Source organism: Echiichthys vipera (assembly GCF_963691815.1).
Source record: "Echiichthys vipera genome assembly, chromosome: 19".
NCBI lineage: Eukaryota > Metazoa > Chordata > Actinopteri > Perciformes > Trachinidae > Echiichthys > Echiichthys vipera.
Window position 1 is genome coordinate 25,142,318 of NC_139844.1, and position 13,640 is coordinate 25,155,957.

Here is a 13,640-nt window from a genome sequence, read left to right on the forward strand (position 1 = left end):
ATACCCATTTTCTCATGTGTTGCCTCAGGTTGTGCTCTCTCTCCATCCCACCCACATTGTCCATTTCCTGGTGTTTTGCTGAACACTCTCTCACCGCCAACGCTTTGACCGAGCGTCCAAATCCAGCTTATGATTCCTGGAATTGACGCAATGTTCCTGCTTCTTTCTGCTTTCTCCCCCTGGATCTAGATCCCAAAGGCTCTATCTCCCAGATTCTCCATCCGCTGGCCCCGTGGTTTGGACTCTCCTCTCGTACCTGCTGGGCCCCTGTTTGTCCCTGCCTGTGTGGCTGTGCTGAGCGATGAAGATCCCTCTGTGGTACCTGGTGGTGCTGCTCGCTTGTCTCTTCACCCCTGGACGCAGTGACTGCCAGGGGGAATGTGTGGCCTGCGGTCTGCTCCTGCAGCAGCAGCAGCTGCAGCAAGCCTTCAACACTATGGTGAGTATATGTGTGTGTGTGTGTGTGTGTGTGTGTGTGTGTGTGTGTTTGTGCGTGTGCGTGTGTGTTTGTGTGTGTGTGTGCATGAGCGTGTGCGTGTGTGTGTGTGTGTCAGCATCACCAAGCCTTCAACACCCTGAGATGTTTGTGTTTGTGATTGTCGTCATGAATCCCTGCAGCATCCGATTTGTCAACACTGTGTGTGTGTGTGTGTGTGTGTGTGTGTGTGTGTGTGTGTGCATGTGTGTGTGTGCGTGTGTGTGTGTGCGTCCGTGTATATGGGAGTTAATCTGGGGGAGAATGATGTGATTTTTATGTCTTTCTCATGCCGTGACATGTTATGTTTCAGAGCAGTCTCCTAAAGTATTTTACCAATACTTCACGTTGGTTGCGGAGCTAAAACGCGTAACAATGAAACGTTTTCTGTCAATAAAAGGCAAAAAGCCTCTGTACAAGAGAAGAGAGATTATAAAATAAATGAATCACACTAGTCGCAATGCCTAATTGGGTGTAAAGTGGTGAGGTAACGGCCCCTTCCCTGCTTTTTACCTCCCTCACAGCCACCTTTTAAAGTTTTACTCCGTGACATTTTCATCTATTAAGTTCCTCTCTATCTCAGTGTGAGTTAAAACAATGCTGACTGATCATGTGACCCACTAATGAAAACCCTTCTACTTGCCTTTTTGCTGAGTATTACAATATCTGTGTCTGTGGCGACACATTACCAGGCTGGATGTAAATACTCCGCCATGTCAGTGACACTTACAGTTATGCTGCGTTCACTCGTAATCAGAAATCAGGAACTTTAACATCTGAGTCAGGCTTGTGTGTGTGTGTGTGTGTGTGTGTGTGTGTGTGTGTGTGTGTGTGTGTGTGTGTGGATTTAAGAGGACAGGAATTAGAGAGGTGAATGTATTTCAATGAAGTTGCAAATACATCAAATAAAATAAACCATCAAGACAATTTTTTCTGTTAACGGAGAAAAATCCAGGAGAGATGCTAACAGCCGGATGTGGCTAACAGTGATTAGCTCGGGGCAGCACGGTGAAGGCATTCAAAGGTCTTTTTTAACCACTAATGCTGCTGAAAATAACAGCAAACCTCTGCAGCAGCATGAGAAGAGTCCCTACACACAAAACAAAGCAGCAGTGGGCTCCTTCCTTTGGGATTGACTTTGGTAATCCACTGTAATGGACTTTACTATGAGAGGAGCTGGTACAGGGGCCAGTAGGTAAGTCTTTAAAACACTCTTTTAATAAACTCTGGCTTCACTAACTACGCTGTTGCTGCTTTGTTGTGTGTGTAGGGACTCTTCTCATGCTGCTGCAGAGGTTTGCTGTTATTTTCAGCAGCATTAGTGGTTAAAAAAAGACCTTTGAATGCCTTCACCGTGCTGCCCCGAGCTTATCACTGTTAGCCACGTCCGGCTGTTAGCAGCTGTTAGCAACTCTCCTGGATTTCTCCGTTAATAGTTGTTACACAAAAAATTGTTTTGATGTCTGATTTGATGAGTGTATTTGCGGAAAACCCCCCTGGGATGATTTTATGCCGGACTTTCACTTTAAAGGGGCACTGGACTGATCAGTGATAAACTCTGTGGGCTAAAGGGAGTCAAGCTGTTTTTTTGTGCTTATCAACAGTTGGCCCTTTGAGACCATGTGTGAGATAGTGTTTCTGTCTCATACTGGAAGGGGAAAGTATCTGCAGCGCTTGTGCAATGACTCGTGACCAACATGAAGAAACCAACCTCTGCACTGAGAGAAAGAGAGAACACCATCGCTCCGCAAACTCAACCCAAAACCTCCGCGTAGCACACAATCTCATTTGCAAACAGTGCGAGACGCGTCAGCGGGTAAAAATAGTCGGTGGGCGCCCACGTGAATAGCTGTAGGATGGCTAATTTAGCTGATAATGATGCAGAGAAAGACAGCTGGGACCTTTTTGGGGAGTTGTAATAGAACTGTGTAATTGACTGCTGCTCAGAATCATCAGCCCGGGCTCACACCGGCGTTCACCGGTGACTGACACATTTTATCAGCTCCTCATTGTGTTAGCCGCCGTCCCATCGAGCCACAGATGGAATCCACTGAGCAATTCCATTGTTTCCCTCTCTAGACGGAAAGAGTGTGTGTGTGAAGCCGCCGGTGTTTGTTATAATGTCCGAACCCACTGATTTATTAGTGCACACACACCTACACATGCGTCCCTACACACACCCAGACATGCACACACGTCAGGCTTTGCATAGCATCATCCCTTCCACTGGCTACATTCATTGCGTAATGCTAATCTACAAGGGAAATGCCAGCTTTTGTTTACATCTGTGCTAACCATCTGTGCTACAGCTATAATTTACATAATGCTGAGCAGCTTCTGCATGTTGTCTTTTGCATGTTGGCATTTCTAGCGGCGTGAATCTTTGGTGTCTCAGGATTTGATCCCAAATCAATTCTCGATTCAAAACGATAATTGATTCAGTAGTTAGGGGTGTTGATTGTCAGATCTACTCCAGCCTCCGGTGTGCACTAAGGGCGCACTCTCACTGTCCCTCCGCACCGCGCCAAAACAGGTTTTTCGGCTAAAGCCTAGTGCGTTTGACCAGTGTGAGTGCAACCGCTCCGCGCATAACTGCAGCCAGCTGGCCGTCCACGGCCCGTTTGAGAGAGGTGGGCTTTAGTAAAGCACGTTTGCACGTGTACGAGCACGAGCGTGCGCACGTGTACGAGCACGAGGCCCACGGTGGTTCTGAGGTCATTTTCTGTGCGCCTGTTGGGACATAGAAAAAAGAAGGAGGGACCATGCGCGGACATTAAAAACAATGGCGGTGAAAGGTTCACGTTGGTGTGATGCGGAGGTGGAGTGTTTACTGCAGATTTGGTCGATGAAAAGATTCAAAAACAGTCGACAAGACGCACAAAAACTCAGAGGTCTACGGAAAGATCTGGAAACAAAGCCACGCATCGCCATGACGTCATCAATGCGTGTGACGTGTTACGGCGTGATGACGTATAGGCAGCAAGAAGCATTCTCCGAGGCCCAGGTAGTGTGAGTACAAACGGGCCTGGAGGGGGGGACAAGGACCCTAAAGCACGGGGCACGGGACGGAGGCACAGTGGGAGGGCGCCCTAAGGCATTGTGAGGCTCCAGATGGCCCACATGAACAGAATTCCTATGGATATGACTTGGCTGCAAATTGTCAAACAGGCCGTTAACAAAGTTGCCGTCAAACCAATCCATCACCATTTCCCTTTGGTTTAATCCTCAAATGTGTGACGAAGTCCTTCAGTGTGATTAGATTAGACTTCCTTTTTGTTTTAGCCACATCAAAAGATCCCAGAAGGTTTTGCGAGATAACGCGCCGGATTGATGTTTGCAGCATGGACGGCACCAAGGGGTGGCCCCTTAGATACGTACGTTTTAACCCGACAACAACCTAATCTTAATTAATTTGGTATTTTAATGGCTTTATTCGACGGATGGCAGAACACGTCTAACCTTGACGTTGTATTTAAGCCCAACCTTGAAGTGTGCTCTCTCTCTCCTGACTAAAGCCTTTAAAGCATCCTCACATTGTTTTCATCCCCTGGCCCTCACAAGTATATAAATACATAACTGCGTGCACACACACACACACACACACACACACACACACACACACACACACGCGTCTCCTCTCACTCATAAAGTCCTTTAGATTGCTCCATTGATCTGACGTGGAGAATCCCCTGGTGTGCTCATTTCATTTACGATGGATAATTAATTTCCGTTGATAGATTCACAGCGGAACTCCCTCTTCCCTCATCCCTTTGATGTGAGCAGGTTTTTCCCGATAACAATGCAATTTATCTCATTTGTGCGAGATTTGACGAGTAAATGGGATTTGCTTCTTACCTCAAACTGGGATTTTTAACACAGAGGGCTCCGGAGTTTAAGACAAGGGAGAAAGGAGAGATGAGTTTAGCCCGTTTACTGTCGGACGAGAAAGAAAGAAAGTGATGCACTGTTGTTTTTAAGTGATAACCCGGTCTTATTTATTATTTAATGTTAATCAAATCAACCTTTATTTATTTCTATGGTGCTTTGCATACAGAAAAGTGTCGCAAAGGGCCTCACAGAGATGTACAGAAAAAGAGAAACATCAAATAAAATCAGGAGAAGAAAGTTAAAAGAACCCTTCCCCCCCCACAGTCACGCACAGAAACACACACACATATGTATACGTTCATACACACATTCACACACAGCCACGCTGACACACACACACATATGTATACGTTCATACACACATTCACACACAGCCACGCTGACACACACACACACACACACACTCACACCTACACAAACATTAGCTGTCACTACAGAGACATGGCCGGGCAGCGAGACCTTAAGTACAGAGGAGGCTAGAGGAAGCTCCCTTTGGGGGGCCGACCACACCGGGAGAGATCCCAGTCCAAGGTCGCAGGGAGCACCCGTGCTTTAGGGTCCTTGTCCCCCCCCCAGGCCCGTTTGTACTCACACTACCTGGGCCTCGGAGAATGCTTCTTGCTGCCTATACGTCATCACGCCGTAACACGTCACACGCATTGATGGAGGATTAAACCAAAGGGAAATGGTGATGGATTGGTTTGACGCGACAATGTGTCGGGAAGTAGCTTTGTTAACCGTCTGTTTGACAGTTTGCAGCCAAGTCATATCCATATGAATTCTGTTCATGTGGGACATCTGGAGCCTCACAATGCCTTAGGGCGCACTCCCACTGTGCCTCCGTCCCGTGCCCCGTGCTTTAGGGTCCTTGTCCCCCCCTCCAGGCCCGTTTGTACTCACACTACCTGGGCCTCGGAGAATGCTTCTTGCTGCCTATACGTCATCACGCCGTAACACGTCACACGCATTGATGGCGTCATGGCGATGCGTGCAAACACGCTCTACAAAAGCCCACCTCTCTCAGACGGGCCGTGGACGGTCAGCTGGCAGCAGTTATGCGCGGAGCGGTTGCACTCACACTGGTCAAACGCACTAGGCTTGACCCGCAAAACCTGTTTTGGCCCGGTGCGGAAGGACAGTGTGAGGGCGCCCTTAAATAGGCCAAATATGTTTCAGGTAACCTCAAACAGAACTTGTTGTGCAGTTGAAAGTATTTTGACCAAAGACGATGAAACAGAAACTTCAGATGCTCTTCATGTGTCCTTTACCGCCGCACTGGTACAGAACTGTGAGTGTTCAGGCATGAAGCCCAACCATCACGAGACAGGAAGGTCATTACAACTGCACAGAGTCAGTGATTCAGCTCTGACAATCCATAGAAAAGGTTCCACTCCAGTATATATATAATCTATATTTAGATATATATATCAAGAGCAAATGTATCATTAGCAGAAGTTGAAGAGCCAGAGTCTGAAAAAAAAGGACCTAATTTACCTGCTGTCCTTCAAACTGATTTGTAATTTCTTCCAATTTTACGCTGTCAATCACTTTGCAGAAGTAGACGCCGTCGAATGATGGACGTCTCCCATTGGAACATAACTTTCCATAGACGCTGAACACGGTGGGAACGCCGGTCATTAACTCCCATGACACATAAGTCATCGAGCTCCAGAGACTGCTGCCTCAGCCCGGGTCTGGGTGTGAAGTGCGGAGTGGCACTTTTTTGTGATTGCGTGCCATGAATGATGTGCTGACCTTGGACAATACATTTAGAGAGTCTGCACTAAAGTTGATGCAAAGATCTTTTATTAACATGCTCAGGACTTTTGCGAGGTTATAAATATGTACATCTGTGCACGTGGAACCACAGCGTGCAACTATTAATTCCTCTTATTATGATTTTAAGAGCCTTCAACCCCAACTATCCTTAAAGTTCAATTTCTACATGAACTAGGTCAAAGTTCTTTTTTCCAATATGTTGCTGCAAGCTAATGTTTTTCACAGCCCATATAAACGCACAGACGGCAGTTGTTTCAACAGATTGAACTTTTAACTGATGGCACCTTTTTAGGGCGCCCTCCCACTGTGCCTCCGTCCCGTGCCCCGTGCTTTAGGGTCCTTGTCCCCCCCTCCAGGCCCGTTTGTACTCACACTACCTGGGCCTCGGAGAATGCTTCTTGCTGCCTATACGTCATCACGCCGTAACACGTCACACGCGTCGATGACGTCATGGCGATACGTGGCTTTGTTTCCAGATCTTTCCGTAGACCTCAGAGTTTTTGTGCGTCTTGTCGACTGTTTTTGAATCTTTTCATCGACCAAATCTGCAGTAAACACTCCACCTCCGCATCACACCAACGTGAACCTTTCGCCGCCATTGTTTTAAATGTCCGCGCATGGTCCCTCCTTCTTTTTTCTACGTCCCAACAGGCGCACAGGAAATGACCTCAGAACCGCCGTAGGCCTCGTGCTCGTACACGTGCGCACGCTCGTGCTCGTACACGTGCAAACGTGCTTTACTAAAGCCCACCTCTCCCAAACGGGCCGTGGACGGCAAGCGTGCCGCAGCTAGGCGTGGAGCGGTTGCACTCACACTGGTCAAAGGAACCAGACTTTAGCCGTGAAGCGTGTTTTGGGCACGGTACGGATGGACAGTGTGAGTGCGCCCTCAGGGGTTTGAACGGGCGTTTTTTGGTCCTGCTCTCACACAGGTCCAACACACGACCACTCGAGTGATCATCATGCAAGACTCTCATGCACATTAGGGGCGTTTCAGCGAGATAGACCCGCCTCGTTCCAGGTATTCGAGCCTAATGGAAACGCACTTATAGTGGCCATAAAAAACTCACTAATGAAGCCTTAAGCATCTACATTTAACCAAGAATAACGTTGTTAATGCCAGTGTGTCTGCTAACATGCAGCTGTTAGCATCAGTATTTTGGGAGGTAAAACTCAAAACTAGTGATCAAATCTGGTCTTTAAAACAATATCTTGGAGAGTCTATAAAGTATAAAACAACACAATCAAGATGTCAGTGGGGATATTTCAGTTTCTAATCAAAAACAGCATGAAAACGAACATTCCCCTGAAATCTCACTGTTGGGTGCCGGCGTCTGCGGCGTGCTTCCTCTGATAGATCATCTGTATCATGAGTCTGATTAGGGCTCTGTCATGGATTCATGCTTCTGAGGAATACAAAACATTTGTGTTTCCTTTATTAGATGCATTCCTTTCATTAGTCATCACTCTGTTATCATACAACACACACACACACACACACACACACGCACAAACAGGACCTAGGACTGTACATGCATTAAATGGAGGGATGTCAGAGTGATGGAGCTGCCTCATGGAAAAGCGCTTAGAGCAGTTGGGGGTTCAGTGTCTTGCTCAAGGCACCTCGGTAGTACAGTTGTCATAACCACCATATGTTCCCCTACGCTGTGGTTTCACATCAAACGCAAATACACATGTTTCCTTTGCTTTACTTGCGTGATTTTGAGCGCAGGATCGTTTGTCTTTATTTGCGGTACTCGCACGCTGGACAGGAGGGTCTCCCTGTAGGTGCAATGGCTGAGTGATGACCGCTGCTGCTTCGTAGCCTAACTAGTGTGGAAGTCCCTGTTGGAAAACCAAACATGGTTGTGTCTTGGTTCATATGTTCATCGGGAACACAGCTCTGTGATTTTCCCTGCCTCGGACGGCTACAGTTAAAGGATGTCGGCAGAATCCCAACCCTGATAGATGTTCGCGCCACAGTGTCACATGGAAACACAAATCACACAAAATTGCTGGTATCTGCACCGTCAACTCAGCAGAATTTGCTTTGCAGAAAACAGAATACCGGGCGGCACGATGGTGTGGTGGTTAGCACTGTCGCCTCACAGCAAGAGGGTTCCTGGTTCCTGGGGTCCTTCTGTGTGGAGCATGTTCTCCCCGTGTCTGCGTGGGTTTCCTCCGGGTTCTCCGGTTTCCTCCCACAGTCCAAAGACGTGCAGGTGTTGGGTTCATTGATGACTCTAAATCACCCGTAGGTGTGAATGGTTGTCTGTCTCTGTTCGTCTCTATGTGTCCTGTGATAGACTGGCGTCCTGTCCAGGGTGGACCCCGCCTCACGCCCGATGTCAGCTGGGATCGGCTCCAGCCCCCCGTGACCCCGATAGGGACAAGAGGTTAAAGATGAATGAATGGATGGATTAAAACAGAATACAAAAGACAACATCAAAGACTTCTCAAAAGCTAAATTAGCAAGAGTATTTCCGAACGTAGACCCCGTATGCGATAGATGTAAACAGACTCTGGTTACTCATATCCCACAATAAATCACAGCGTTGGAGCAGGGAAATGGAAAAACATGAATACAGACTGTGAATGTTCTCATGTGTCCAGGTCGTCGTTATCCTCAAAGCAACTGGACTTGGTTATTTGTCTAGACAGACGTTTCACCTCTCATCCAAGAGGCTTCATCAGTTCATGTACGCATCTGACCAGGCTGGGACTGGACCAGGACCAGGCTGGGACAGGACCAGGACCAGGCTGGGACTGGACCAGGACCAGGACCAGGCTTGGACTGGTCCAACTAACTGGTGCGGAGATCCAGGTATTTAACCTCTCACAAGGCCGATGATGTCACTGGAACCCTTTGTGCTCCAAGTGCCAACGACCGTCGTTAGAGTGACAGTCGTTGGTGAGAAGTTGGTTTTGGCTTCGTCAGTTGCTCTGTTGAGTCTTGACGACAGTCGTTGGAGTCACATGGGGCCATTTGTCAGATGCATACATGAACTGATGAAGCCTCTTGGATGAGAGGTGAAACGTCTTCCTGGCCAAATAACCAAGTCCAGTTGCTTTGGACTGAAATTGCTTTGAGGACATGAATACAGACAAATGTGCAAGTCAGCAGGGAGGTGCGAGGAAGGCAGGAGTGCTGTTTGCTGTGAAGAATATCAATGGCACTGGGAATGGAGGAGACAGGGAACCTCTTGGTCCTACTCGGGGATTTAACACTTCAGATGATGTGTCAGTGTCTTTCATTGTGTTAACGAGAAAGCATCAATACGCTCTCAAATCAAACACCGAGAGGTTCGGCAGCCTCCCTAAAGAGCAGGCACATCTGTGGACGAGGTCTGCTATTGCTTGGCACTTAAACGAAGGCGCTATCTACTCACATCACTTCTCCTTCTCCCTCTGCAGGTGTGTTTGCTGGAGTGTGAGGGTCGCGTCTCCTCTTCGCTCACATGGGAGGTGTGTAAACACGCCATCAAGCACCACCCTACACTTTCAGAGGGAGGCGCTCTGTTCAAGAGGACGGGAGAGGGGCTGGAGCTGACCTCTCTCGACCTGAACTCGGACAGTGAACTGCTGCAGACGGCAGAGCGCTTCCAGGAGGGGGAGCAGGATGAGACGCCCTTTGAGCAGCGCCCCGTCCGCTATGACTCATCACTGCTGGAGTCCTCTGAGGAGGGGGAGGGCCTGCGGGGTCTGGATCTCAGTCTGGCGGACGATGAGAGAAAGCCGAGGGAGGAGAGGAATGTGGAGAGTGACAGCCAGCTAGAAGAGGAGGACGGCTCAGAGGCCGTCACCTTATCCAAACGGTTTGGCGGCTTTCAAAGGGGGCGCCACGGATACAGGAAGCTGATTGGCTCACCCATAAGGCCCCTACAAAAGCGCTACGGTGGGTTCATAGGCGTCCGGAAATCTGCCCGCAAATGGAACAGTCAGAAACGGGTGAACCAGCTGCTCCGGCAGTACCTGGGCATGAGGAGCAGCCGCAGCGGCAGGTTCAACAACAACAACAACAACCCTGTAACTCGGGTTTGGAGGCAAAACTCACTGTAATGTATTTCTGTTGCTCTCACTCCCCCCCCCCCCCCCCCCCCCCCCGGTTACCTCAACCACTCATGTTTCAAGAAGCTCGCTCCGGTTTGAAGTGTGACGTCACCGTGGTCATCAGAAGAACAGACTCTGCCATCTCGCTGCACCTCTCTTTGTGTCTCTAAGTAACAAGGAATGTTTTGACTGTGATGTCCTTCTTATTACGCATATTTTCATGCCATTCTGTCAAATAAAAGAATTAGAGAAGTGCAATTGAATATATTTTTGTGTGTCGGTATAATAAAAAGGGGCCAAATGAGATTGGAGAAGTGTTTCACTGCGAGCTTTTTCCCAGAGGTGAGACCCGAGGGTGTGACGTTTAAAACCATGTTGAATGCACTTTCACGCGTGTGCGGATCCGACTGAAGTCACGGCTTCAGCGGGTTGTTTTTGCACTCTGTAGTTTGTGTTTAGAGAGCTGTTACTAATGTCCAGCTCTTGTGTAAGGGACCTGTTTGTTACTGGGTTTCAAACAGACGAATCATACACAGATATTATTATAATTAAGAATCAGACTGGAGGTGGACAAGCCCTGTGCTTTCAAGGGGGTTTGACAGTGAGACTCTTGATCACTGATACAAGAATCTAATTTTCTGCTTTAGGAACTTAATGAACGAAGCACAATGGATTTAAAATTGGGTTTTAAAACTTACAAACTCACCAAAACTCTGCATCTCTCCTAAAATACAACTCTTGTTCCTGTTGCTTCATTGTGTTTGTTGAAAAATGCCTTTTTTGTTTCCTCATTTTTGACATTTAACGGGGTATTGTCGATGTAGACCAGGGGTGTCAAAGGGATCCAGTAAAGGGGGTCGCTGTGGCTGCAGGTTTTCTTCCCAACCAAGCAACAACACACCTGATCCAACAAATCAACCGTGTGAAGACGATTCAGGTGATTGCATGACTCAAGTCAGGTGTGTTGTTGCTTTACTGGATCCCTTTGACACCCCTGATGTAGACCTCGCAAGTGATGCTTTTCTCTTTGAGGAAGGAGAAGACGGGTCCCTCTGGCTCCGTTCAGTGGAACAATACTGTCCTCTAGTGTTTGAGGAACACACTTGTTCCCCCTTGGATACTGACTCGGGATCAGTTTTGCCTTGTCCTCATTGATGTTGTGTGCGATTCTGTGGGTTTTTGTGCCATGACAGTGAAATTAGAAATGAATGTGGAGCATGATGGATGATGCATCGTCTTCACAGTCGAGTTAAAAGATCAGAAAATTCCTGAAAATGATTCAAATCAGGAGAAAACCAGTGTCTGTTAGTCCCCATTCTCACAGTATTATAAGTGTCTGTGTAACGGATCATAACTCATCATATTTGATGAGTTAGAACCTAACCCTAACCCCTACCCCTAACCGTAACCCCTAACTCTAACCCTTAACCCTAACCCCTAACCCTTACCCCTAACCCTAGCCCCTAACACTAACCCTACCCTAACCCCTAACACTAACCGTAACCCTAACCCTACCCTAGCCCCTAACACTAACCTAACCCCAACCCTACCCTAACCCCTACCCCTAACCGTAACCCCTAACCCTAGCCCCTAACCCCTAACCCTAGCCCCTAACCCCTAACACTTACCCTAACCCCTAACCCTAACCCCTAACCCTAGCCCCTAACACTAACCCTGGTCCTAACCCCTAACCCTAGCCCCTACCCCCTAACTCTATCCCTAACCCCTAACCCTAACCCCTAACCCTAGCCCCTAACACTAACCCTGGTCCTAACCCCTAACCCTAGCCCCTAACCCCTAACACTTACCCTAACCCCTAACCCTATCCCTAACCCCTACCCTAACCCTAGCCCCTAACCCCTAACACTTACCCTAACCCCTATCCCTAACCCCTACCCTAACCCTAACCCCTAACTCTATCCCTAACCCTAACCCCTGACCCCTAACCCTTACCCCTACCCTAACCCCTAACTCTATCCCTAACCCCTAACTCTATCCCTAACCCTAACCCCTACCCTAACCCTAGCCCCTAACCCCTAACTCTATCCCTAACCCTTACCCCTAACCCTAATCCTGACCCCTAACCCTGACCCCTAACCCTAGCCCCTAACACTAACCCTAGTCCTAACCCTAACCCCTAACTCTAACCCTAGCCCCTAATCCTAACCCTACCCTAACCCTAACCCCTAACCCTAGCCCCTAACACTAACCCTAGTCCTAACCCTAACCCCTAACTCTAACCCTAGCCCCTAATCCTAACCCTACCCTAACCCTACCCTAACCCCTAACACTAACCCCTAACCCTAACCCCTAACCCTAACCCCTAACCCTAGCCCCATCTAAGGGACTGTACAGAATGATTTGCGTGGAGAGGGAAGCTGAACCTTATGATTCATGTTTTAGAAAAGCAACACCTTCTACATCATTATGAATATTCTATTTTAACCCTTTCGATGACCCTCAAGTGTCTCAAAGATATAAACAAATTTGTACGACTCATTTTGCAATTAACAGCTAAAGGAAGGGGAAATGTAGAGACTTGTAGGACAATTCAGGATACCTACGTTTAACCGTAATATGTGAATAAGAGAATAATGTTTTACTGCAGCCATGAATGTAAAAACTACACAATGTTGAATAAACTGAGGCTAAAAAAAAAGCTTCTAGGATAGATTACTGTAACACAGACGGCCGACAGACCTGAGCTCCAGAGCATTTTCTCTCCAGTGGTTTTGTTGTTTGTATCCATGTGCGTTTGTGACAATGACAGGTAGTAAATTATGTTAATTAGTTATGATTTGGACGGCGTAGCTTGTCGAAAAAAGGTCATGTGTTGTTGATGAGTCATGGTTGTGTCTTATAGATAAAGTGAAGTTCCTGCGTAAAATCATCCCGGGGTCTTTTTCTGCACTTACACTCATCAAAGAAGACATAGAGACAGTTTTTTTTGTGTAACAACTGTTAACGGAGAAATCCCAGAGAGTCGCTAACAGTGATTAGCTCGGGGCAGCACGGTGAAGGCATTCAAAGGTCTTTTTTAACCACTAATGCTGCTGAAAATAACAGCAAACCTTCTGCAGCAGCATGAGAAGAGTCCCTACACACACAACAAAGCAGCATCAGCGTAGTTAGTGAAGCCAGAGTTTATTAAAAGAGTGTTTTAAAGACTTACCTACTGGCCCCTGTACCAGCTCCTCTCATAGTAAAGTCCATTACAGTGGATTACCAAAGTCAATCCCCAAAGGAAGGAGCCCATTGGTGCTTTGTTTTGTGTGTAGGGACTCTTCTCATGCTGCTGCAGAGGTTTGCTGTTATTTTCAGCAGTATTAGTGGTTAAAAAAGACCTTTGAATGCCTTCACCGTGCTGCCCCGAGCTAATCAGTGTTAGCCACGTCCGGCTGTTAGCGACTCTTGATGAGTGTATTTGCCAAAAAAGACCCTGGGATAA

General features: G+C 47.6%; 1 protein-coding gene across 1 annotated transcript; it reads left to right on the plus strand.

Moving 5' to 3' along the window:
- Window positions 1–301: 301 nt before the first annotated feature.
- pnocb (prepronociceptin b) lies at window positions 302–10,201 on the plus strand (the record flags this gene model as incomplete). Its single annotated transcript, XM_083933700.1, has 2 exons — window positions 302–439; window positions 9,557–10,201. The coding sequence occupies 2 exons, from the start codon at window positions 302–304 to the stop codon at window positions 10,199–10,201; spliced, it is 783 nt and encodes a 260-aa protein (XP_083789826.1).
- Window positions 10,202–13,640: the final 3,439 nt, after the last annotated feature.